The 23,123-nt window shown below is 37.9% G+C and overlaps 2 protein-coding genes across 2 annotated transcripts in view; one reads left to right on the forward strand and one right to left on the reverse strand.

Annotated features, from left to right (window-relative positions):
* LOC107556541 (dedicator of cytokinesis protein 7-like) overlaps positions 1-23,123 on the forward strand; it is a 54,833-nt gene that overhangs the window by 8,113 nt on the left and 23,597 nt on the right. The window contains exons 5-29 of the mRNA XM_016239683.1: positions 487-616; positions 758-970; positions 1,067-1,152; positions 1,237-1,303; positions 1,701-1,850; positions 2,350-2,430; positions 2,530-2,692; positions 2,899-3,041; positions 3,212-3,305; positions 3,389-3,551; positions 12,800-12,917; positions 13,043-13,113; positions 13,629-13,767; positions 14,589-14,690; positions 15,078-15,164; positions 15,245-15,476; positions 16,220-16,384; positions 16,498-16,667; positions 17,765-17,854; positions 18,319-18,414; positions 18,519-18,659; positions 21,353-21,466; positions 21,549-21,716; positions 21,833-21,984; positions 22,383-22,552. Of these exons, the coding sequence (XP_016095169.1) occupies positions 487-616; positions 758-970; positions 1,067-1,152; positions 1,237-1,303; positions 1,701-1,850; positions 2,350-2,430; positions 2,530-2,692; positions 2,899-3,041; positions 3,212-3,305; positions 3,389-3,551; positions 12,800-12,917; positions 13,043-13,113; positions 13,629-13,767; positions 14,589-14,690; positions 15,078-15,164; positions 15,245-15,476; positions 16,220-16,384; positions 16,498-16,667; positions 17,765-17,854; positions 18,319-18,414; positions 18,519-18,659; positions 21,353-21,466; positions 21,549-21,716; positions 21,833-21,984; positions 22,383-22,552 (3,305 nt within the window). The remainder of the gene's footprint in view (positions 1-486; positions 617-757; positions 971-1,066; positions 1,153-1,236; positions 1,304-1,700; positions 1,851-2,349; positions 2,431-2,529; positions 2,693-2,898; positions 3,042-3,211; positions 3,306-3,388; positions 3,552-12,799; positions 12,918-13,042; positions 13,114-13,628; positions 13,768-14,588; positions 14,691-15,077; positions 15,165-15,244; positions 15,477-16,219; positions 16,385-16,497; positions 16,668-17,764; positions 17,855-18,318; positions 18,415-18,518; positions 18,660-21,352; positions 21,467-21,548; positions 21,717-21,832; positions 21,985-22,382; positions 22,553-23,123) is intronic.
* On the reverse strand, positions 6,597-10,180 carry LOC107556555 (angiopoietin-related protein 3-like). Its single transcript, XM_016239699.1, has 7 exons — positions 9,530-10,180; positions 9,194-9,304; positions 8,665-8,782; positions 8,467-8,580; positions 8,179-8,274; positions 7,721-7,993; positions 6,597-7,636 (listed from the first exon to the last, which is right to left on the reverse strand). Exons 1-7 carry the CDS (start codon positions 10,040-10,042, stop codon positions 7,461-7,463), a joined length of 1,401 nt encoding a protein of 466 aa, XP_016095185.1. The 5' UTR covers positions 10,043-10,180; the 3' UTR covers positions 6,597-7,460.

The raw sequence follows: 23,123 nt of genomic DNA on the forward strand, positions 1-23,123 counted from the left end.
GCTTTTTCAAGCTATTTGAAAGCCAAGAAAAGAGGGAAACTCAAACGAACTAACCCCCCACCCCAACGGTGAGACCGGTATTACCGGTGTTGTCACTCGTCTATTAACCGGTGGGAAAATTTCCTCACCGTTACAACCCTATTTCCATGTCAATTTTTATTTATTTATTTAAATTTATTTCATTTATTTTCAATCATTTATTTTGCTATGGTTAAACGGATAACTTTCTCAATTCCAAGAAAAAAAAAGAAATTAATTTAGGCTTTCATTTTTATTTTTTGAATGACTAATTATGTCATAGAAATGCTTTCCATGTCAATTATTATTTATCTATTTATAAAAAAAAAAGTCTTAAATGACATTTACATTTTATCATTGCGTGTACATGAGGGGAAATTTGGATGGAACATTTAATCAATACATTTTATTAGGTGTCTTTTTGTATACTGATTAGCATACAGGTAATAAAGGATTTTGGATGCACAGGTACCACAAGTTGGGCACCGCATTTAATCCCAACACTTTGGATAAGCAGAAGGAGAGGCAAAGAGGTTTACCCAAGCAAGTTTTTGAGTCTGATGAGTTGCCAGATCACAGCAGCTATCAAGATGATCAGGTAAACCTGTCTTTGCTACTGTTGCGTGTTATGTAAAGTTTTTTTTTTTCTTTCTTAAGCCCAGAAGAATAATTGCACAATATCCCTGTGAGTTTCTTTTTGAATTCACTGAATATAAACACTTACTTTTGCTTGTCACAGGATGATCTGAAGCGAAGGTCCATGTCAATTGATGACACTCCACGTGGCAGCTGGGCTTGCAGTATATTTGACCTGAAGAACTCTCAGCCTGATGCTCTGCTGCCTCACCTTCTGGATCGAGTACCCAACGAAGAAATCGACCGCCACAATGAGGACCAGCGCAAGTCAAACCGCCATAGAGAGCTCTTCGCACTTCATCCTGCTTTGGATGAGGTAGAGCATGATATTTTGTTTCAATATTTCCAATATTGTGTCTAGAGATACGGATTACCAAAACACTTCAATTAATCTTTTTTTTTTCTCCTGTAGGATGAACCCATTGAGCGCCACTGTGTGCCTGATGTTCCAAAAGAACATTTTGGTCAAAGGCTTCTTGTCAAGTGCTTGTCCTTGAAGTAAGTGGGGAACAGCTTTTGTGGACTGAAATGTAACACTAATGGTTACAACGTTGCTGATATGATTCTCTTCTTCCTTTTAAGGTTTGAGATAGAAATTGAGCCAATATTTGCAAGTTTGGCCTTATATGATATCAAAGAAAAGAAAAGGGTAAGCTGTTATAATTCCCTGTGTGATGTATAAGTTAAAAGTTGTGTAAGCATATAAAATAATGAATATTAATTAATTCACTGTTAAAGTGAATTATGGTGCCATAAAAATATACACAATGGATTACATCAAACTTGCAAATCTGAAGATTATTTTCTTTTTTTTTTAAATTGCATTTGTAAAAACAATTTTGATGGGATTAAATTTAGATTTTTTTAACCCAATGGATTTCCAAAAGATACATTCAAATACAAGTTACATTTATGTGTGAAGGAAATGTCACTTGATGTTGCTAACTGATTTCAACACTAGAGGGTAGTAGTCACCTGTTCAAAGATTTTATTAGTTCCTTAGCACTCCCTCTGACATCCTAACATTCTCCTGTCTTCATCCTCAGATATCAGAGAACTTTTACTTCGATTTGAACTCTGAGCAAACGAAGGCCATGCTGCGACCGCACATCCCATCTGCTGCTATCTCCACCCTGGCCCGCTCTGCTGTCTTTTCAATCACCTACCCTTCTCAAGACGTCTTCCTTGTTATCAAGGTTGGTTACATCATTCAGCATCATTCTTAACATTCAGATCCCTGTTCATGAGCAGAATATATATTTTGTTCTTTTGAACTTTGTTTATCAATGAATCCTGGAAAAAATGTATCATGGTTTCCACAAAAAAAAAAAATATATATATATATATATAAAAAAAGTTTTTAAGATCAACAATAAGAAATATTTCTTGAGCATCAAATCAACATATTAGAATGAATTCTGAAGGATCATGTCACTCTGAAGACTGGATAATATAACCTATATATAATATATTTTATAATTATGTATTTATTTTTTAAACATTATTGCATGCATTGATGTTTTCAAGACAATATGGCATTAATGGATTTATGAAATGTACAGTTTTTTGTAGTTGCATGTTTGATGATCATTGCATTGATTTTATGTTTGCATTGATGTTCGTTTATTGCTTAATTTGAGTGTTTTGAGTAGTGTTGTCTAATGCAGTGCATTGTTGCACTGTGTTTGCTTTCAGCTTGAGAAGGTGCTTCAGCAGGGAGACATTGGAGAGTGTGCAGAGCCTTACATGGTCTTTAAAGAGTCCGATGCTGCCAAAGTAAGCCATTCATAACAGTTTATACATTGTGCACCAGCTCCTAGTGGAATTCAGCCCAGCATGGTTACTGTTTTTATATTCTCTTCTCTGGTACTACAGAATAAGGAAAAGCTTGAGAAGCTACGCAGTCAGTCCGAACAGTTCTGTCAGCGACTAGGGCGTTATCGGATGCCCTTTGCCTGGACAGCCATACACCTCATGAATATAGTGAACAGTGCCGGCAGCCTAGAGAGAGACACAGAGCTGGACATGGGGCTGTCAGGTGAGTCTTTAAATGACACAGATGCTTGTGCATGTTTATCCTGTACTTGTACTTAGTTTGAAATAATTTTTCCGAACAACATTTGAATGAGTGATGAAGTGAGACTAGTCCCATATTTCATGTTGGCTCTTAATGCCATACCACAGCATTTGATCTGATCTCATAGTACTGAAGTTTTAACTACTTGATTTTGCTCTATTGCACAGAACGGAAAGGCTCTTGGTCTGAACGGAGGAACTCTAGTATTGTGGGACGTCGTTCGCTGGAGAGAACCACCAGCGGAGATGAATCATGCAGTCTGACCAGCTTCAGACCAGCTACCCTGACAGTCACCAACTTCTTCAAACAGGTCACGCTGTTATTAAAATAACCAAACATCCCAGTATTGATCTCGTTCATTGAAAATTGACTGTCCTTCAGTTATCGGTCGTTGCATAGGTCAGACCGCTAAAGCTAATAAATACTCCTGCTTTTGACATTTGAATATGTTTTTTATGTTTTATTAATATGTCATATTAGGAAGGAGATCGACTAAGTGATGAAGATCTCTACAAGTTCCTAGCTGACATGAGGCGCCCATCCTCTGTGCTGCGTAGACTGAGGCCCATTACAGGTAGAGCTCTTTTGGCATGTTTATTTTGGCCATATTAACATTTATGTAGTGAGTTATGTAACTGATTTACTAAATACCCTCAGCCCAGCTGAAGATTGACATCTCACCAGCCCCCGAGAACCCTCACTATTGCCTGACACCTGATCTGCTCCAAGTGATGCCTTACCCAGATAGTCGAGTGCGGCCAACAAAAGAGATCCTGGAGTTCCCTGCCAGGGACATTTATGTGCCCAACACCACTTACAGGTATAAATGTTAAGATCAGTAATTTTCAAACTTTTTGACTCCCAGCACCCACCCATTGTCCACAATAATATTCAATAAGTTACCCTATTCGCTAATATTACCCTATTCAAGTGAGACTTGAAATGTAGATGTTTGATGTGTAGCACTTTTTATTTATAGCACACATTTAAAGGGGTCATATGATGCGATTTTAATTTTTCCTTTCTCTTTGGAGTGTTACAAGCTCTTGGTGCATAAAGAAGATTTGTAAAGTTGCAAAGACTAAAGTCTAAAATCCAAAGAGATATTCTTTATAAAAGTTAAGAGTCAACCACGCCTACCTAAAACGGCTCGTCCTAACACGCCCCCACATACCTACGTCACGATGTGGGAAGATTTGCATAACGCCGCCCAAATGTTCACGCAAACACAGAAGGCGTAACTTTTATTCTCGCTGTAGTATGGTTGCCGCCACCTCCATGTCGTGAAGACGCTGTTTGTTTTGTTGTGAAAGCGAAACCACTTTGGCCTTCCAAAAGAGGATGATATCCGCTTCGTCATGCCTGGAGCTGATCCGTGCTGGTCACTGAGGAAATACATCAACTTCGCGCTGTCGATCGCCGGATCGGCTTTCACCGTGGACGAAGCGGAGTCCAGCCCGGGGTCGTCACATGTGGTTGCCGCATGCCTGCCGGCCACTCCTTCGTCAAATCCGCCGGCCGCGCCATTCACTAGCCCGCTGGCCGTTTCTCACTCTAGCCCGCCGTGTGTTTCGTTGTGAAAGCGAAACTACTTTGTTTGGTCTTCCAAAAGAGGACACGACTAGAAATCAGAGGTTAAGTTGTATTTACAACACTGTTCCAAAACAGTTCAACCCAAATATTCAGATGTGTGCAGTACATTTTATGGAGGACTGTTTCCTGATCCTGGCAAAGTAGACTACAATGGCGGCTGTTCTGACTCACAGACTGTAAGTATGTTTTCATATTTAAAGGATTTGCCACTGATGATTCAAACGTAAGTTTTGAGCAGTGTAGAGTAGTGCTTGTTTGTCGTTTCTCCGATCACAAATGCAGACATGGTTTTATGTTTACGCGGCGCGATGCAACACAATGCGTAAAAAGACAGTATAAGTCATTATAATCCGTAATTATGTCCCCACTGGATGCAACAAATGCCTCGTTTATAATGGGTTTTAATGTTTTTGTCTCGTCGCTCCGGCCAGACAGGGCATCACAGTATGGTAAGGGGTGTAACATTTCCGTCACACACTTGAGGTATTCGGCCAATCACAACGCACTGGATAGCTGGCCCATCACAGCACACCTCGCTTTTCAGACCGATGAGCTTTGTAAAAATCGATGCGTTTCAGAAAGGGCGGGGCATAGAGGAGAAACTATAATGTACAGTATGTGGAAAATAATGTTTTTTTTTAAACCTTTTTTACACATAAACATATTTCAATACACCAAATACACAAAATAATGTTCTTTTTAGCAACAACATATGACCCCTTTAAGCTAAACTTTTAAAGACTCATGATGTACACTACAGTTCCTGGACTCACAGTGTCCTAGAAACCAATGTTTTAGAGATTCAGAAAAGAAGAAAATTTTGATAAGGAGAATAAAGGTAAGGAGCATGGTATTTCAGTAGTAGTACAGCACATCTCTAATGTATATTAGCACCATATGTTGTTGCTTTTGGGATTTGATAAAGAGCTGGGACCTGGTAACTGTGATGTGTGACGTCAGACCTTACAAGCAGATAGCCCTAGTTTTCTTTTCAAAGCTTAATCTATGTGCACTCCTAGTTTTGTAACTTCAAGTAACTAAAATATTTCAATCTGAAATAATTACATTTCAGGATTTCAGACATTTTAGGAGCTGAATGTTCTTCAGTGTTTCTACACTTTTTAACCAATTACTTTTTTTATGTGAATTTTATGCTTAATTACAAGTTCATAATTTTATTTTTAGGGGTCTACTAGAATGCTTTCACAGGATTTAAAGTTCAAAAAGCACATTATTTTTGACAGACTGTATATTGCTGCAGCACGTCTTTTCACTCTCTGCCTGAAACACTCTGTTTTAGTAAAGCTTGCCTTTCTGAAGAGTCCAGTCAGCCCTAATTGGTCATCTGGTACAATCTGTTGTGGTTGTTAAACCGTTTGCAGCATGTGTCTCAAATATTACTCCCCTTACCATAATTGGGTTTCAACTCCCAAAGTTTTGTGAGCAACTGTAAACAGTATTATATATCTATGTAACTATGGTGTAATTATTGGAAGTCCATATAATGTTTTTTGCCCTTGAAGTGAAAAAATAGCATCTCCTTGACATAGCGAAGCGTCAAAGCGTTTGAGGGCAGACCAAAGCAGCCACTAGCCAGGCATTATGAAAATGTGTATCATGGTGACATTGCTAAGTCACTAAAATAATGGCAGGACTACAAACGAGGTGTTTCAGGCAAGTGTTTTCTCAGAACCCCTGGTCTAGATCATATAAATTGGCCTCACACGCCAACACAAACAAGTATATATTTTTTTTTAAGAAATGCCTTGTCTCACTTTTTCTTATTGCTAAGTAACCAGAGTACTCTCTGTGTGACGGACAGCCTCACCGCTATTTAAGCTTACTAATTTAGTCAAGGTTGACCAGACAAAGATGCCTATCCTCTGCAAGTTGACATAACCTGTCATTCAGAGGGCATGTTTGTCCGCTCTCAGCCTGTGCCAACTTTGTTATCTTCCTCCGCACATGCCGCATAGTCAGCCTTGATTTAGATTGTGCTGACTGGGCAGATTGGGACATGATTTACTGCAGACAACATGCATGTTCTAGATTTATCACACTTGTCATGTCTGTTGTATATTCAGGTCATATTATTGTTAATTATGAAGGGTTGATTTCCCACACAGGTTAAGCTCGACCCTCCTGCTGAATTATTTATTTATTATCGGTTAAATTCCTAATATTATCCCCCATGAACTAACAGTAGTCTAAATTCTTTGGAAACTGGTTTATTTCAGTTATATGAGCCTGCAGTGAAGTTGGTCACATACTGTTTTCTTGAGAAGATATTGCTCAAATTTGTTTTAATTATTACGTAGTGAAATTTACAATATTGCCACTTTAAAAAAAGAAAAAGATTTGCCATGTTAGTCCAAGTATAGTTTAAGTTGCCTTATTGTCTAAATGTGTTGCTATAAATATGATGCACCTGACTACCAATGAGAAACATTTTGTAAACGAAATGTATACAGTACAGCTGAGTATGTACAAAGCATAACCAGGAGTCAATATGACTCAGTAACAGAAAGAGACGAGCAAAAGATCCAACTTCAACCATAACAACACATTTCTTGGTAACACTTTGTAATAATTTTCAATATCAAAATTACAAATATGAATATATAATTTAATATATTATAGTCGTGTGTTCATAAGCATTGCAGTCATGATTTAATGAATGTTATTACAAAGTGTTACCCGCTGCTTTTTTACTGTTGCACATTTGTGTAAATTGCTTAAATACTAAACTTCAAGTTAACATACTGTATGTGAAATGACATTGAGAAGCTCTATAGTTGAGAGCAATGTAGTTCTATAATATTATCCATATTGTCTACAAACTTATTGTTGATTCTTGTAGACTCTTGATAATAACATGCATCAAATCCTGTTCCAGAGGTGTGATTATGCCATTTTAACCTGTTCAATATTAGTTTTTTTAACTAACACATGCATGTTGCAATACACCTTTGACTTGTTTTTTACCCTCTACCAGAGTCAATGACCTGTTGCAGTTGCATCATTCAGTTTCTGCTGTCTGTAGAGAAAGGGAAAAGCTTTGTTGGCCAGTGTCTGCTGCCAGTGTGACCCCTCTGATTGATTCTGCATTACCCAATGGAGAGTATAGGGTCAGGGATTATTGAAACTTGGTTGATGGTCTGATGGTGATCTTTGTGGATTTGAGGGTATAGGAGCTTCCTTTGGCTGGCTTCCAGTAGATTCCTTTCCTGCGCTGGTGCCGAGTCCTCGACCTCATCCAGGCGTATCTCCCGTTTAAGTTGGTGTCCCCACATGCATCAAACCACCAACCTCCTGAAACCAGCAAACAGTTAATATTCAAGGGATGTTCAGTTGTATATTGAGGGATATTAAATATTCATTTTGACCATGTGATACCTGTGTAGTTGCGGGCGCAGTTTGACTCATCATGATTATCGTTGTCTCTGTCCTTGGTTGAGAACTTCATGCCCGTGTGGTTGCTCATGGCATCAGGCAGATCTCCAGAAAGAGGTGCCACGTGAAGAGCGTAATCAGATGCAGGACCTTCCAGGGTGAATGTGTACTCGATGAATCTCTTTTCCTCCTTCCAGTCTTCCAGTTCAATGTGTAAAATGTATTGTCCTTGTTGAGCAATGGAATAAATCTTCGCCAAGCCAAGCCAGAACTCTTCTGTAACACAAAGATATTTCCGCTTAGCTCTTGTCAACAGCTGAAGATGCATTGTTATACAAAAGCATAAGCTGTTCATTGATAATCAAAGCGGTTTCTTTTTGAAAGTCTGTGTGAACTGAGAAAAGCACAGTTGCTGTGATAGAGAAGGAAACATCTGACATGACACAAAAGCGCATACTTACTTTCCAGTTTGCCAAATCCATACTCGTATTTTTCCCATGACTGGTCAAAATCAACAGAACCATCCTCCCTCCTCTGAATGACTGTGGCTGCACCATCTAATAATTAAGAGTAAATGTAAACTGGAAAAAGAGAATCTTGTATTGAGTTGGATAAGAATAGTGATAACGGCACATCCATCTTAGTTAAGAAAGTAATTTTCTTGTGCCCTTTGTGTGTACTTGTTGCAGTTTTTGTAAGTGATATCAGTAGGAAATCTGATGATTAGATGTACATTATCGGTCTCTTACCAGCCCTTATCTCACAGTAAACATAGAATGGCTCAGATTGATTGGGTTTGATTGGGTAAATTCCACTGGTCCTTTGGCCTCTTTTGAACACATCACTGCAGTCCATTGGAAAGTCTATGCAGCAGAACACACAGTTGATGATTTTGGATTTATTAAAGCAGCAGTTTAAATTGCTTATTGATTTTGTGCTGTTCTTACCATTTATTTCTGCAGTTCCATTGGTGGAGTTCATTGTTAAGTAACAAAAAGGGTCAAGTGTTTCTGGATTTAAATCCAAAGGTTTTTCAACTGTGTCTTGAAAAGAGTCATAGTTCATCTGAAATAAGAGAATATTTATTCTCAGTAAATGCAAATAAAGCCATTAGAGTTACACTGAGAATTCAATCAATATTCTTTATTTTATATTCAGTAGAATTTATTATTACTTGACATTGACATTATTAAAATCTAATTTATTAAAAACACCATTTAAATCTCTTTATTTTACAGTATAATCAAATTCTTAAGTAAAATACATTTTATAATGTATTAAATATACAAAATATTTTGTTAGCTAGAACATTTTCTTATTGCAATCTCTATTAGATGTGTACTGTAAATGTAAATTCATTTGTCAAAGATGTGGGGAACCTTTTAAATAAAAATGCTTTGAATGATAAATTCAGAATACATAATCCTTAATTTATAATGAAAATAACATTAATATTATAGAAACAATAATGGATACCTTATCCTCAAGACTCTTAATTTTGGTCTTCTGGTAATTGAGCTGTTCGTGTTGCTCTTTAACAGATTTAAGCAGATCTGTAATGGTCCTTTCTTGTGTTTCAATCACATCCTGCAATAGACAAGTTGTTAATGCAGCAAATGAACAGATGCCTGTACAGATATATAATCAGTTTTATTGATAAGCATTGATTTTTGCTCTTGCCATCAAATGTGATTTACATGCTGTTTTAGACATTCATTTTAAAATCGGTATTGTGAAGCCCTGTAGTTATAATGTGAGATTGAATGGTTTCCATTTACAATAAAAGTTCAGAATTGACCATACTGGACTCACCTTCAAAGCAGCGATCTCTTGAAGTTGCTCCAGAGGCATCATGCTCTGAGACAAGCCCTTCAGCTTCTCCTCCAGCCCACCAACCTTGCTGTGCAACTGGCTTCGCTCTTGGAGGATGTTGTTGATTTTGGAGTTGATCTCCAGTGACAAGTTTCTGATCTCCTCATTATTGGCCTTCAAAAATATGGTCGTCTCTTTCAACTTCTCCTCTTCCTCTTTGATTTCACTGGTGACCACCGAGAGCTGGTAGAAGGAGCGATCAAAGATGTTGAGCTTCTGGAAGATGTCGTTGATCTGAGACTTGGTCTTGTGCACAAACTCTCGGAGGCTCTGGCCGAGCTGGAGAAGACCGTTAGCAAGGAGTCGTACGTCATCTAACATGGCAAAGTGGGATCTAGCCTCAGTTGGCGGTGCGGTGACAAGAAGAGGTGCCTCTGTGGGTGCTTTCTTTAGATTGGGAGCTGCGCTTGTTGTTGACAAGCTTAGCCAAAAAAGCAGGAAAATCAACATCATGTCAGGTGGTTTGAAGGCAGATTTGTTCACGGTGTCAGTCTGTTCCCAATGTCCCAAAGTCTTTGTACTCGTCCCTTTTAGCCTCCGTTTCTCGCTACTCTTCTCATCTCCTACTCTGAGAACAAGACCAAAAACAGAAGAGATTCCTCAAAATATATACAGCTACACTGAGAGGGGGAGGGACCATTTGGTAATTATTAAGCAGGCTGAGCTTGAGCGTCCTCCTCCCAATCTGGAATGTTTTCTTGGTGCAGACAATTTACAGTTACACACACACACACATCCATAACCTGGCCCCTGGTTGCCTCTGATAAGCAAAGATGAACAATGCTGATGAATCATCCTGCAGATCGATCAAATCATCACCACGGCCACTTTGCATGCACTGTGCATGTACCACTGGATGGGAATTAATAATAAAAGTATGCAATTTATGGTTCTGGCTTTGATTTAATGGTCTCCTGAATCAGCGAAGCATCACTCTCAGGTGCCACTGAGAGGGTCTGCATGTACAAGCAAAATCCTCTCTGAATCTCAGGACGGTTCGGCTTAGGCGGTAATAGAAATGAGTGATGACTGAAGTTGGGGGAGTTTGTGCCATTTGCACTGATATGTACAGGCTTTTTATTTACTGCTGCTTCATATTAATCTTCCTTCAGGCTTTAGCAGGAGATTTGTATTTATTACATTTTTTTTATTAAATATTTTCCCTTTCTGTTGGCCTGGTCAGGCCAGTAGTTTAGGAAGAATTTAACTTGCCAAGTATTTATGCTTTCTTACATACTAGATTTTTTTCTTCATTTAAATTCTCATTTTTACAAAAAATGACTAGGCTTTCAGTTTTCAATAAACGATACAGGTATAATGCAACTTCATGACAGCTGTATTCATAGACCTATATATTTCAGCAAAATCTCATCTATGTCAGACATTTAGGTAATGTTACATTGGTATAGAGTTTTAATTGTAAGAAGTTGCAACAACAATGTTCAGTAAATGTTTTAGCCTTAGTTGTCTTTGTTCACATGTGCTGTGATTTAAATGTTTAAACTCAGCAGCTTGTAATGGGGATGAGTCATGGCCAAATGTTTCCAAACCCATTTAATATGGAACTTACTGATAAACTATTGAACCTGTTACTTTTGAACTATTGAATTGTTTAATCTTTTAATTGTGGAACATTGTCCACTCTTTAACACACTTGCAGACAGATTTTGTTTTGTATGTGAGATAAAAATACATTTAACATTGTGACATTCAGCTAATATGAAGTATTTAGCACATTGTTTTCTGTTAGTACATTTCTGAATACATAATGCATTTTGAAAGGTTGACCATATTTACATGCTCATTATCTGATTAAAGTCCATACTGTGGTTAAATACGTATAATATAATGTGTGTCTGTTTGAAACTATCTTGGAGCTGTTCAGCTGGTCAGTAAAAGTTGAAGTTTTTTTTTTGCCTGCTAGCTAACTTGTTTTATGTCTGCTGTGCTGCTGTAGTGATGTATTATCATTGCCCTGCTGCACACTCAGATTAACTGCTCCTGTTCAGACAGGTGCGGACAGTTTGGCCTCAATCCATATTTGTGGACACGGCAAACCCAACCAGACTCCCATTGTGTACCCAGGGGCCATTCAGGGTGTAGAAGCTTGTGTGTCAGTGGTATGGGAGGTCTGCAATGTCCCTTCTTACACCCTGCACCAAATAGAAAATGATTAACCCGTTATTATTTGATGGGTTTCCTGAACTTAATAGAACTGACTGGAATCGCTCCACATTTTTAATTTATTGCATCTTTCTTTTTTTGTGTGTGTGTGTGTGTTCAAATGCAACTAATATTGAAACATTTTAAATATTTTCATGGAATAACAAACTGCTGATGATTGAGTGTACAATGTAAAAGTCTCCCTTACTCATTTTTTCCCTTTTCAACTCGAACAAAATATCATAGTATGAAATAAAAGTAACTTTTGCACCACATTAGAGAGGAGGTAATATTGAGAGCGCATGAGAGATCTGTGCTCCTTGGAAAGTCTGTGACCTTTGCAGCCTGTGTGGTCTCCCAGGAGAGTACGTTCCACGTCACTGCAGTATTTCTGTCCGTTCCTGCAGCTACTGTAACGGAAACAGCTGTGCAACAAAAATCTATGCAATGAAAAGATCAATGGGGATTCATGTTGAAAAAAAATTTTCACATGTGACCAGAAATTGTTTTTGAAGCGTAAAATTTGGTGTAAATTACAAGTTTTTTTATTTATTTAAATTTTTTAATGCTATTTTTAAATTGATTAGTTGTATTATGTAAATTTTAAGAAGGGACTGTTGATTTCATTTGAGTTTTTATTTCATGGACACATTTCTATTTCATTTTTAAATATTTTAATTTCAAATTAAAGGGATAAATAATTTCAGTTAAAGGGATAGTTCACCAAAAATGAAAATTCTGTCATTAACTACCCTCATGTCGTTCCAAACCTGTAAGACCTTCGTTCATATGAGTAATTAATGACAGAATTATCAGTTTTTGGTGAACTATCCCTTTAAGGAATTGTCTGTGACAACAGAAAAACATTTCTAAAGTTAATTACACATAAAATTATCAAATCTTTGAATTTAAGATTTAGAAACCTTACTGGAACTTCTAAATATATTAAAAAAATGAAATTAGATTCCAACGTTGTTTTATTGAATTAGAGCATCAAACCTTTGATGTTTAAATAATGTATCTTTCTCTGTCTACCTGTGTGTGTAGGAACCTGCTGTATGTGAACCCACAGAGCCTGAACTTTGCTAACCGTCAAGGCTCAGCCCGTAACATTACAGTGAAAGTACAGTTCATGAATGGGGAAGATCCTAGCAATGCTATGCCTGTAAGTTTTGACAGAATGCATATCAATTTAGTTTTCATGTGACCAAACATGTCATAGAGAAGCACTCTCTTGACTTTGGGAAATGGCAGAATATGCTTACAGTTATTCACTCCTTGGTCTCTTAGGTAATCTTTGGGAAATCCAGTTGTGCGGAGTATTCAAAGGAGGCGTACACTGCTGTAGTCTATCATAATCGGTGAGTTTGTTTGTATTCTTTTTAAATCTCAGTTATATGACTTCACCCAGAAGTCTTTAACATGAGATCAAACATCAGTAGATGGAGCGGCAGGGTCAGTTCTATGTGAATTTGAAACAACTGTTGCTCAAGTTTTTGTTTGCTTTTGTATAAGAGATGGATTATAGACAATTTCTGTATATCAAATGTTGTTTCCTCAGATCGCCAGATTTCCATGATGAAGTTAAAATCAAGCTACCAGCTAGGTAATCTTTGGGAAATCCAGTTGTGCAGAGTATTCAAAGGAGGCGTACACTGCTGTAGTCTATCATAATCGGTGAGTTTGTTTGTATTTTTTTTTAATCTCAGTTATATGACTTCACCCAGAAGTCTTTAACATGAGATCAAACATCAGTAGATGGAGCGGCAGGGTCAGTTCTATGTGAATTTGAAACAACTGTTGCTCAAGTTTTGTTTGCTTTTGTATAAGAGATGGATTATAGACAATTTCTGTATATCAAATGTTGTTTCCTCAGATCGCCAGATTTCCATGATGAAGTTAAAATCAAGCTACCAGCCTCGCTGACCGACCATCATCACATCCTTTTTACTTTCTATCATGTCAGCTGTCAACAGAAACAGAACACCCCACTGGAGACGCCTGTTGGATACACGGTACATCGTTTTCCACACGCACACAATTAAAAAAAACTTTCACTCAGCAAGGAAGCATTAATTTATATTTTAAATAAATGCTTTTATTTTGAACTTTGTATTCATTAAAGAAATCACAAAAATATTAACCAGCACAACCACAAGTGTTTTTTGAGTACTAATTCAGCATATTCATTAATTTCTGAAGGATCACGTGTTCAGCAGTAATGGTTGCTGAAAATTCAGCGTTGCCATCACAAGAATAAATTACATTTTAAAACGTATTAAAATAGAATTAAGAAATAAAAATGTTGATTTTCACAATATTACAGTTTTTACCGTATTTTTTTAATTAAATATTTGCAGCCTTAGTAAGCATAAACTTTTGAATGGTACATGAACACAACGATTTAATTTTCATTTTTGGCACTCACACCATGCTAATAGAGAACACTTCTATAAATCTGTACACATATTTTGGCAACAAGTCGCCTTTCAATAACAAAGATGGAAATTAAGATAAATCGAGAATAGTTTTGATACTGTGGCTGGTTGCTTAGACTGGGTAAACTGTTAGATTAATTCATCATTTTAAAATCAGTTACATAAAAATGTAGATTGGTCTAATTTGAATCTGAAAAGTAAGTTATTACCACTTTGTTAACTGCTTGCTAGTCAAACTTAAGAGTCTTAACATAGTGACGTTTAACGCTAACATAGTGGCGTGGTGTTTATGTGACTGGCCCCTGAATCATGGCTCTCTGAATAAAAATCTAATCTAATCATGATGTGCCTGAAGGGTCACACCTATAGTAAATGTTATCTCTCTTATTTTTCCTCAGTGGATTCCCATGCTGCAAAATGGACGCTTGAGAACAGGTCACTTCTGCCTTCCAGTATCTCTGGAGAAACCGCCTCAGTCTTACTCTGTTCTCTCTCCTGATGTAAGTCAATTTCTGGCACACAACGCACTTAAATAAAGTTAAATATGATTAGTTTCTTTGAATGGCCTTGTTTAGTATCTAGTATAATGTATCCCTCATTTATATGAATTAATTGTTAAAAGACTTTCCTCATTGGTCATTGATGTTGTCAGAAAAATAACTTTTTGAACCTTGAATTTTTTTTTCTTATCATTACCCTTTTTTTACAGACCAAGTTCTAATATTTTTAAATGTTTTTGATTTACGATACTTGCATTGTTAGTAATGCTGTAACACTACAGTGGGACTTATGATTTGAAGGAAGTGTGTTTGAGAGTATTTTAGTGTAACAGTGTGTAATAATATAAAGAAATTATACTGCAAGTTCATTCATGCATTTGTGTGTAGGTTCCCCTTCCTGGAATGAAATGGGTGGATAACCACAGAGGGGTGTTTAATGTAGAGGTTGTGGCTGCATCCACCATCCACACACAGGTAATTAGTAGTTAAATTGTCAAAGTACTGATTAATAGCCCACTTCTCCATTCTCTGATGCGTTTCTTTCCTCTGCACAGGATCAGTTTTTAGATAAGTTCTTTGCACTCGTGCATGCGCTGGATGAGCATATGTTCCCTGTGAGGATAGGAGACATGCGCATTATGGAGAATAATCTGGAGGCTGAGCTGAAGTCTAGTATAGCAGCTCTAAATTCCTCTCAGCTGGAGCCTGTGGTGCGCTTCCTCCACCTACTGCTGGACAAACTGGTGTTGCTGATGGTGCGGCCACCTGTCATAGCCGGCCAGATAGGTACCCTCTGTCCTCCAACCTACATAATCACAGAAAAGTTTTACTTTAAAGAGACAGTTCAACCAGAAATGAAAAATCTGTCATCATTTACTCACCCTCATGTTTGTCCAGAACTGTATGACTGAATGACGTTCTTCTGTGGAACAAAAAAAAATTGTTTGAGAAATGCAGTTTTTTTGTTTCCTTCTCTCTCATGGGCTCTGATGTTTGGTTCCCAACTGTCTTTAAAATTTGTTTTGCAATTCACAGAAGAAAGAAATGCATACAGTTTTGGAACAATATGGGGGTGAATAAATGATGACAGAATTTTCATTTTTGCATGGATTCAGTTTAACTTATCTAATATTAAATTGGTAGTTCGATGACAAGTCAAAATTGTTAACATTTACTCCAAACCACAGATTCACAAACAAATCAGTCTTTAAATCAGTTGTTTTCAACCAGTTTAACCAGCTCACATATCAGACTGAAAGATTTGTTTAGGAGTCGAATCAGAAGTTGGTTGTATAACTTTCTAAATTGGTCATTTGAATGGTCAAAAGTTAAACTATGACTGTTGTTGAATGTTGTATTTGTAATTTTTACCTCTTTTCAGTCATTTCTCTTCCATATTTAAGTGCAACTTTCTATTAAAAAAATTGTGTATAGCTTGATTGTGAGAACTGCATAAAATAGTTGTTAAGTCTCCTGACTTTGGCTGTTGTTTCTTAAAGATCTTGTGTTTTATTTTCTGTTTACTGTAGTGAATCTTGGTCAGGCTTCTTTTGAAGTGATGGCATCCATAGTGAACCGTCTACATAAGTACTTGGACACTAGTCAAGATATGCATGGGCGAAACAGCCTTCTCTCATCATATATACACTATGTCTTCCGCCTGCCCAACATGGACCCCAACTCCCCCTCTCCAGGTCAGGTTTCAGCTTGATCCTTTGATTTATGTGTCTCAATCTGTGGCTTTTGGAGAGTTGATGATTGGTTAAATTAGTGTTTCAGTTTTGATTTATTCTGCTCTGCGTAATAGGCCCAGGAGGATTGGGCGGTTCAGTGCATTATGCCACCATGGCCCGTTCTTCTGTTAGACCTTCAAGCCTCAACCTCAACCGCTCTCGTAGCCTTAGCAACAGCAACCCAGACATCTCTGGCACTCCAACTTCCCCAGATGATGAAGTACGGTCCATCATTGGCAGCAAGGTAGGTAGACACATTTCAGCAGCTCTGTTGGTTATAATTTATTTCTAATAATATTATAGATGCATCGTCGTTTATATACACATCGAAATTTATTTTATTAGTGCTGTTAAGACATGCTTTGATTGCTCCAGCTGGATGTGACTAATTGTATTCATTATTATGAGTGCATTTATAGGTCATTGACTTTCTGCTCTAGATTGCTGATTTCACTGATCATCGGCAACTCTCAATGTTACAGATCAATCTATAGCTCACCAGCAAGACGAACTTTAGCAGGAACATTTTATGTACTTAACCCATGTTACGCAATCTTGCAAAAGGAAAAACAAAAATGAACTATAACACAATGAATGTGTGGTTGAGAGATCGTTGGGTATAATCCATTCAACAGTTTGCCTTTCAATGTATAGCTGATAGCTCAGTTATTTGTTGAATTGTTGCGCCCAGTTCATACAAGGAATTATGCAAATCATATGTTTAGCAAATCTACATTTAATAAGTTAAATGATTGCAGTTTTATTGAAACTGCTCCAAATTACATTGCAAATCTGTTGAATGTTCTCATGATGATTTCAGAAAAATTCACTACATACACTACTAGAAATGTGTGGGGTTAGTAAGATTTATGCTTTTGGAAAAAAGTATCTTCTGCTTTTCCAAGTATGCATTTATTTGACCAGAAATACATAAAAAACAGTATAACTGTTTTCTAGTTAAATATATTTAAAAAATAAATGTATTCATGTGATGGCAAAGCTGAATTTTCAGTATTAATTTCTCCATTCATCAATGTCACATGATCCTTCAGAAATCATTCTAATATGCTGATTTTGTTTGACAATGTAAAAATCCTGACCAAAAAGGTAGAGACCCAATTCCCGGAGGGCAGGAGCCGCCCCCCTCCTCGCCTGCGCCTGTCTGTTTTGGAATGACTGGATGTTATTGTTGTTGATGTTGTTTTGTTGCTGTGGTTGTCATGTTCTTGTGGATGCTGGGTACACGTTCTTCTCTTTACTATGAATGACTGGCACCTCTTTACTATGAATGCACCTAAAGACTGTTTGAAGAGGTAATGATGTGTCACTCCCCAACCGTAGGCCATGGAGCGCAGTGGCAATCGCATGTCATCGCACACTGAGAGCACCAGTTTCTTGCAAACATTAACAGGACGCTTGCCGACCAAAAAGGTAGAGACCCAATTCCCGGAGGGCAGGAGCCGACCCCCTCCTCGCCTCACCTGCGCCTGTCTGTTTTGGAATGACTGGATGTTATTGTTGTTGATGTTGTTTTGTTGCTGTGGTTGTCATGTTCTTGTGGATGCTGGGTACACGTTCTTCTCTTTACTATGAATGACTGGCACCTCTTTACTATGAATGCACCTAAAGACTGTTTGAAGAGGTAATGATGTGTCACTTGTGGTATGGAGCACCCTGTTGGTTTTGCGCCGGTAACGGGTACTGTGTTCGAATGGGAAGTTTATCTGTTTAATGTTGGAACTGTAGAATAATGAATTCTCCCCACTCTTGCAGCAACACAGTGGGCCTTATGTCAAAGGACCGTATCATATCCCATAGTAGAACTAAGACATACTGACCTATATGCAGTGTATTTGATGGTGAATGTTTCTTTGATGGTTGCTTCCTGTTCTCAGCTCTATCATGAGGAGCTTGCCCTGCAGTGGGTGGTCAGCAGTGGCAGCGTTAGGGAGGGAGCCCTGCAACAGGCCTGGTTCTTCTTTGAGCTTATGGTAAGAACTACCACAATCATAAATCCCCATGCTTCCTCCTTCATGATCAAAAGTGTAGCATCTGTTATTGTGAGAGGAAAAAAGGATGTTCTTTCTCTTTTCAGGTTAAGAGCATCATTCACCACTTATACTTTACTGACCGCCTGCAGTCTCCCAGGAAGAACCGCTTCCCTGAGCGCTTCATGGATGACATCACCGCTCTGGTTAGCACCATTGCAGGTGACATCGTCTCACGTTTCCAGAAGGTGAGAAAACTGCAACTACATGAAATAACTTCTTTTGTTTTAAATAATAACATCATTATTATATTACTCTTAAAGAGACGTAATCCCTGAAACAGAGCTTCCCACTTGCACAATACTGAAATATCTGCTAAGTGTGTTTCTTATCTTGGTCAACCTGGCAACCATGTGTAGGCGCTCTCTCTGCACTGTGGATAAATGCGCTTGCTTTCTGAAAACACCGGTTAGTTTGCAGTTTAGTGATCTCCACTTTAATATTCTATTCTCAGAAAAGTGTAATTCATGAAGTGTTTATTTACGAGAGAGAGAGAATCTGTGTATGCATGAATTACCACCGGTTTGCCGCGTTTCTCTATTAACAGTGAATCTGTGGCTTTAATTACTTTAGAAACAATGATGTTACCAGCTCTTTGTTGAGAAAAATAATGTAGCTCTTCAGCAATTAAGCTATTTTATTGATAAAATTGCGGGGCAGCGCTGAGATGTTTGTTGCTGAATGTCTGTGCGCGTGCAGTGTGATCTGTTTGAGTTACTATTAAAAGTGTGCGCGTGAGCTACAGTAGCTGCGTTTCCATCCACCTATTTTTATGCGCGTTTTGGAATATCGCATAAAAAACGCTGGATGGAAATGCCAAGATGCGCATAAATTCTAAAAATGCTCATAAAAAAACTTATACGCACATTTGAGTAGGATAAACTTTTTATCCGATAAGAAAAAAATCGCATAAACTACGATGGAAACACATTTAACATTTACCGAATAAATTCCTCCATGCTCATCGAAAAAGTCATGTGACTTTGCGCTATGAGACGGGATAACTTGACTAGCAGCAGACCGATCTCGTTCACAGCATCTATATGTTGTTATGGTCATTCTGAAATGCCTGAACAAAGTCTGTCGTCAAAGTATTTTTGTATAATTGTCTTACACGACTGCATTCCCAAACAGCAGCAGCCACCTCCGAAAGCATTGACAGCATTTATTGTGTTACGTCTGCTCGCTCTGAGGTGCAAGTAATTTATTATATATGAAAATTATTATATTCTCCTACTTTTCTTAGAGATTTATAGTGCCAGTTTATCAGGAAGTGACAATTTAGTTCTCTTTGACTTGTTGGATGGAAGCGATGCTTGTTAAATTTGCAACTTTGGATGGAAACCCGGCTGTAGGCTACTGTATGAAATATTGTTATAATGATTATATTATAAATATTATACATCGCAGAAATACACAACGCATATACGCACGCATTAGCATACATAATATATGTATAATTATAGAATTTATTATATTATTCATTTGTTTTATGTATTTCAGTGCATGTTGCATATGCTATTGATATTTATATGATAATGGTGATAATTATATTATGTAAAACAATATAATAAAGAAACAAATAAATTAAAATTAGTATGACTATGTCATTTAAGTATAATTTGAAGAATGGTTAATTCTTGCAGATGATCAGTCAAGAAAAAACATAATTTCCAGTAGGGTTGCAGTATCGGTATCGGGCCCGATACTGAGCTTCTTTACTCGTACTCGTTAAAATGCCCCGATACCACACAGCATGTGATCAGTGCCATATTCAAACAAAGAAACACCGACAACAGAACAACAGACAGCAGAATGGAGTTATAAGAGATTAAGGATGTCTACGAAGTATATGTATGCAATGAATATAATGTTAAACTTTCAGTATTAACGTCTGTATAGCTGATGTGCGCGAGCTGATAAACAAAGCGCGCTGAGTGGATTGAGCGCGCAGCGGCGCAGATGCGCGAGCTTGTCGAGTGAATATATCTTTCTCACAGACATCACTGGAAAGTTTGTAGTTCGGTCAGATGTGTCAAAAACAAGTAAGTAAAACAATGCACAAGTTAAAGTATTGATAGTTGTGTAAATACTGTCATACTAACAGCTGTCAAATTTTTTTGCTGATTGTAATCCATTAAACTACATACCTTTCTATCAAATTTATCTAACATTATCAAGCTAAACTTTCTGACAGTTCTTGTTATATTTTATTACCATTTTCTAAACTATAGCAAATAAACTGTGATAATGTGAGTGTAACAACGTTTGTAGGTCGGGAAGAAGGAGGCGGGAACCGGCAAACATTTAAACAAAACTTTAATAATAAAATAAACACAAAATAGCGCGACAGCCCCTCGCGGACGACTGCCGCGCACAAACGAAACCAAAACACAAAATAAAATCCAGGCCTGGTCCTCTCTCGTCTTTCCCTGTCGTCACTCCTCCTTTGTATCCTTCCGGAGCTCCTCCGTGAGACTCGAGACCGGTGAGTGGCGCAGGTGTCGCGCATTCGCAATTACTCCACCGGCCTCGCTCCGTTCCCACGGCTCTCGGCCCCGCCCCTCTCGTCACAGTGAGAAATGTTGAAGGTGTCTGAATAAATTTTGGTTTGACTGCATCTATTTGATAAATGAAGTTAACCAACTAACATTATACATACTCTTTTGGTTTCTGTACCCAATATTTAAAAAATGTACAAATGCAGTAAAATATTGGTATCGGTACTCTGTATCAGCAAGTACCAAAAATAAAAGTTTCGGTATTGGGCGAGTACTGGAAAAAGGTATCGATGCATCCCTGATTTCCAGTATGTCTGTTTATTCTCATTATTTTAAGCTTTTGAAGTGGTGAGTTTGCTGTTTCATGTTTGTCTTTTTAGGATCTTGAGTTGGTGGAAAGGCTCAACACCAGCTTGGCCTTCTTCCTCAATGACCTCCTGTCAGTCATGGATAGAGGCTTTGTCTTCTCTCTCATCAAAACCTACTGGAAACAGGTACCTTGCAATTCAGCTCCAAACATGCTATGTTTTTTACACATTGTTTTTTCTAATGGCCTTCTATTCCTTCTGTTTCCAGGTGTCCACCAAGCTCTATGCACTACAGAACCCCACTCTAGAGTCTCTGAGACTAGACTTCCTGAGGATCATCTGTAGCCATGAACACTATGTCACTCTAAACCTGCCCTTCAGTCTACTAACACCCCCAGCCTCCCCCTCTCCTTCAGTCTCCTCTGCCACATCTCAGGTAGGAACACTAACTGAGAAAGTTAACTGTAATACACTCTAAATTACACCAAAATTGATAGTAATGAAAACCTTCCTCCCATTTTTTTGTTTTTCTTTCTCATTGTCTTCCACCAGAGTTCTGGATTCTCTACCCATGTGCAGGACCAAAAGATTGCCAACATGTTTGAGCTGTCTGTGCCCTTCAGAGAGCAGCATTACCTCGCTGGTCTGGTTCTGACAGAGCTGGCTGTAATACTCGACCCTGAGGCTGATGGGTCAGTACCCTGGTGTGTGCCCTATTTCCATTCTTAACTCTTCAAGAACTACAATTTTTAATTTTAATATATTAAAAAAAAAGCGTGTATATATATGTATGCATGTTATATTTTTTAAAAACAATAATAATCATTAGCTATAATAATAAACAATTATTTAGTCATCTAGCAGACGCAAACAAATGAGGACAATAGAAGCAATCAAAACCAACAATAACTATAATTATATTTACAATTATGTATATTCGTTTTTTTATTTTTACATATTTTATTATATAATTCATCATTTAAATTAAGTATTTAAATTATTTTTTTATTTTAAGTATTTGTAACACTTATTATTTAAGTATTTTAATAATTTATAACATCTATCAAATATGTAATTTTACTCTCTTTTTCTCTTGCTATAGGATGTTTGGTCTTCATAAGAAGGTCATCAGCGTGGTTCATAATCTGCTGTCCAGTCATGACTCGGACCCACGTTATGCTGACCCTGAGGTCAAAGCTCGAGTTGCACTGCTCTACCTACCACTCATAGGCATTGTGATGGAAACCCTTCCCCAGCTCCATGATTTCACCGGTATGTTCATAGATTTTTGTATCCTGCTCATAGTGCTGGGCGGTATACCGGTTCATATCGAATACCGGTGTTTATTTTTGTTATGATATGAATTTTTAAAATACCGGTGTATGTCGCTTAAACAACGTTCGGAACGCGACACTGTTTGAAAGGGGTCCCTTTTCACTGTTGCACTGTGGCGAGGGAACAGCTGTATGTGTTACTAAGCGTTCAGAAATTGAAGCTGTAGAACTAATAGAACGTGATAAGACAGAAGAATTCATCCACAATATCCACATTGACCGCTACAAATATCCACCGCCCCCTGCCATCAGCTCCCGCGTCTCACACACACGAGCATGACTTTAGCACTAGATTTGACTTTCAGACCCTTTTAGCTGCTTTGTTCCATAGAATATTCATACTGACAAACATAGCGACTTTTTTGGATAAACCTTAGCTATGGTTCAGTTGGAAGATTTTGCCAGTGCTGTCCCACGGACACGAGGTCTGACTTTCCCGTAGAAGTGTCACCTCTCTCGGCGTCTGTTCTGTGCAGTGAGCGGCAGAGAAGCAGCGCATTCAGTTGGCC

This window comes from Sinocyclocheilus grahami, unplaced genomic scaffold, assembly GCF_001515645.1.
Source record: "Sinocyclocheilus grahami isolate Dianchi unplaced genomic scaffold, SAMN03320097.WGS_v1.1 scaffold572.1, whole genome shotgun sequence".
NCBI lineage: Eukaryota > Metazoa > Chordata > Actinopteri > Cypriniformes > Cyprinidae > Sinocyclocheilus > Sinocyclocheilus grahami.

Bases quoted from the DNA above. Each gene is read 5' to 3' on its own strand.
- LOC107556555 (XM_016239699.1), bottom strand. From the start codon at position 10,042: ATGATGTTGATTTTCCTGCTTTTTTGGCTAAGCTTGTCAACAACAAGC. The intron at 8,581-8,664 runs GTAAGAACAGCA...TCTGCTGCATAG, and splicing joins TGGAACTGCAGAAATAAATG to ACTTTCCAATGGACTGCAGT. The intron at 7,994-8,178 runs GTAAGTATGCGC...TTTGTGTTACAG, and splicing joins TGGATTTGGCAAACTGGAAA to AAGAGTTCTGGCTTGGCTTG.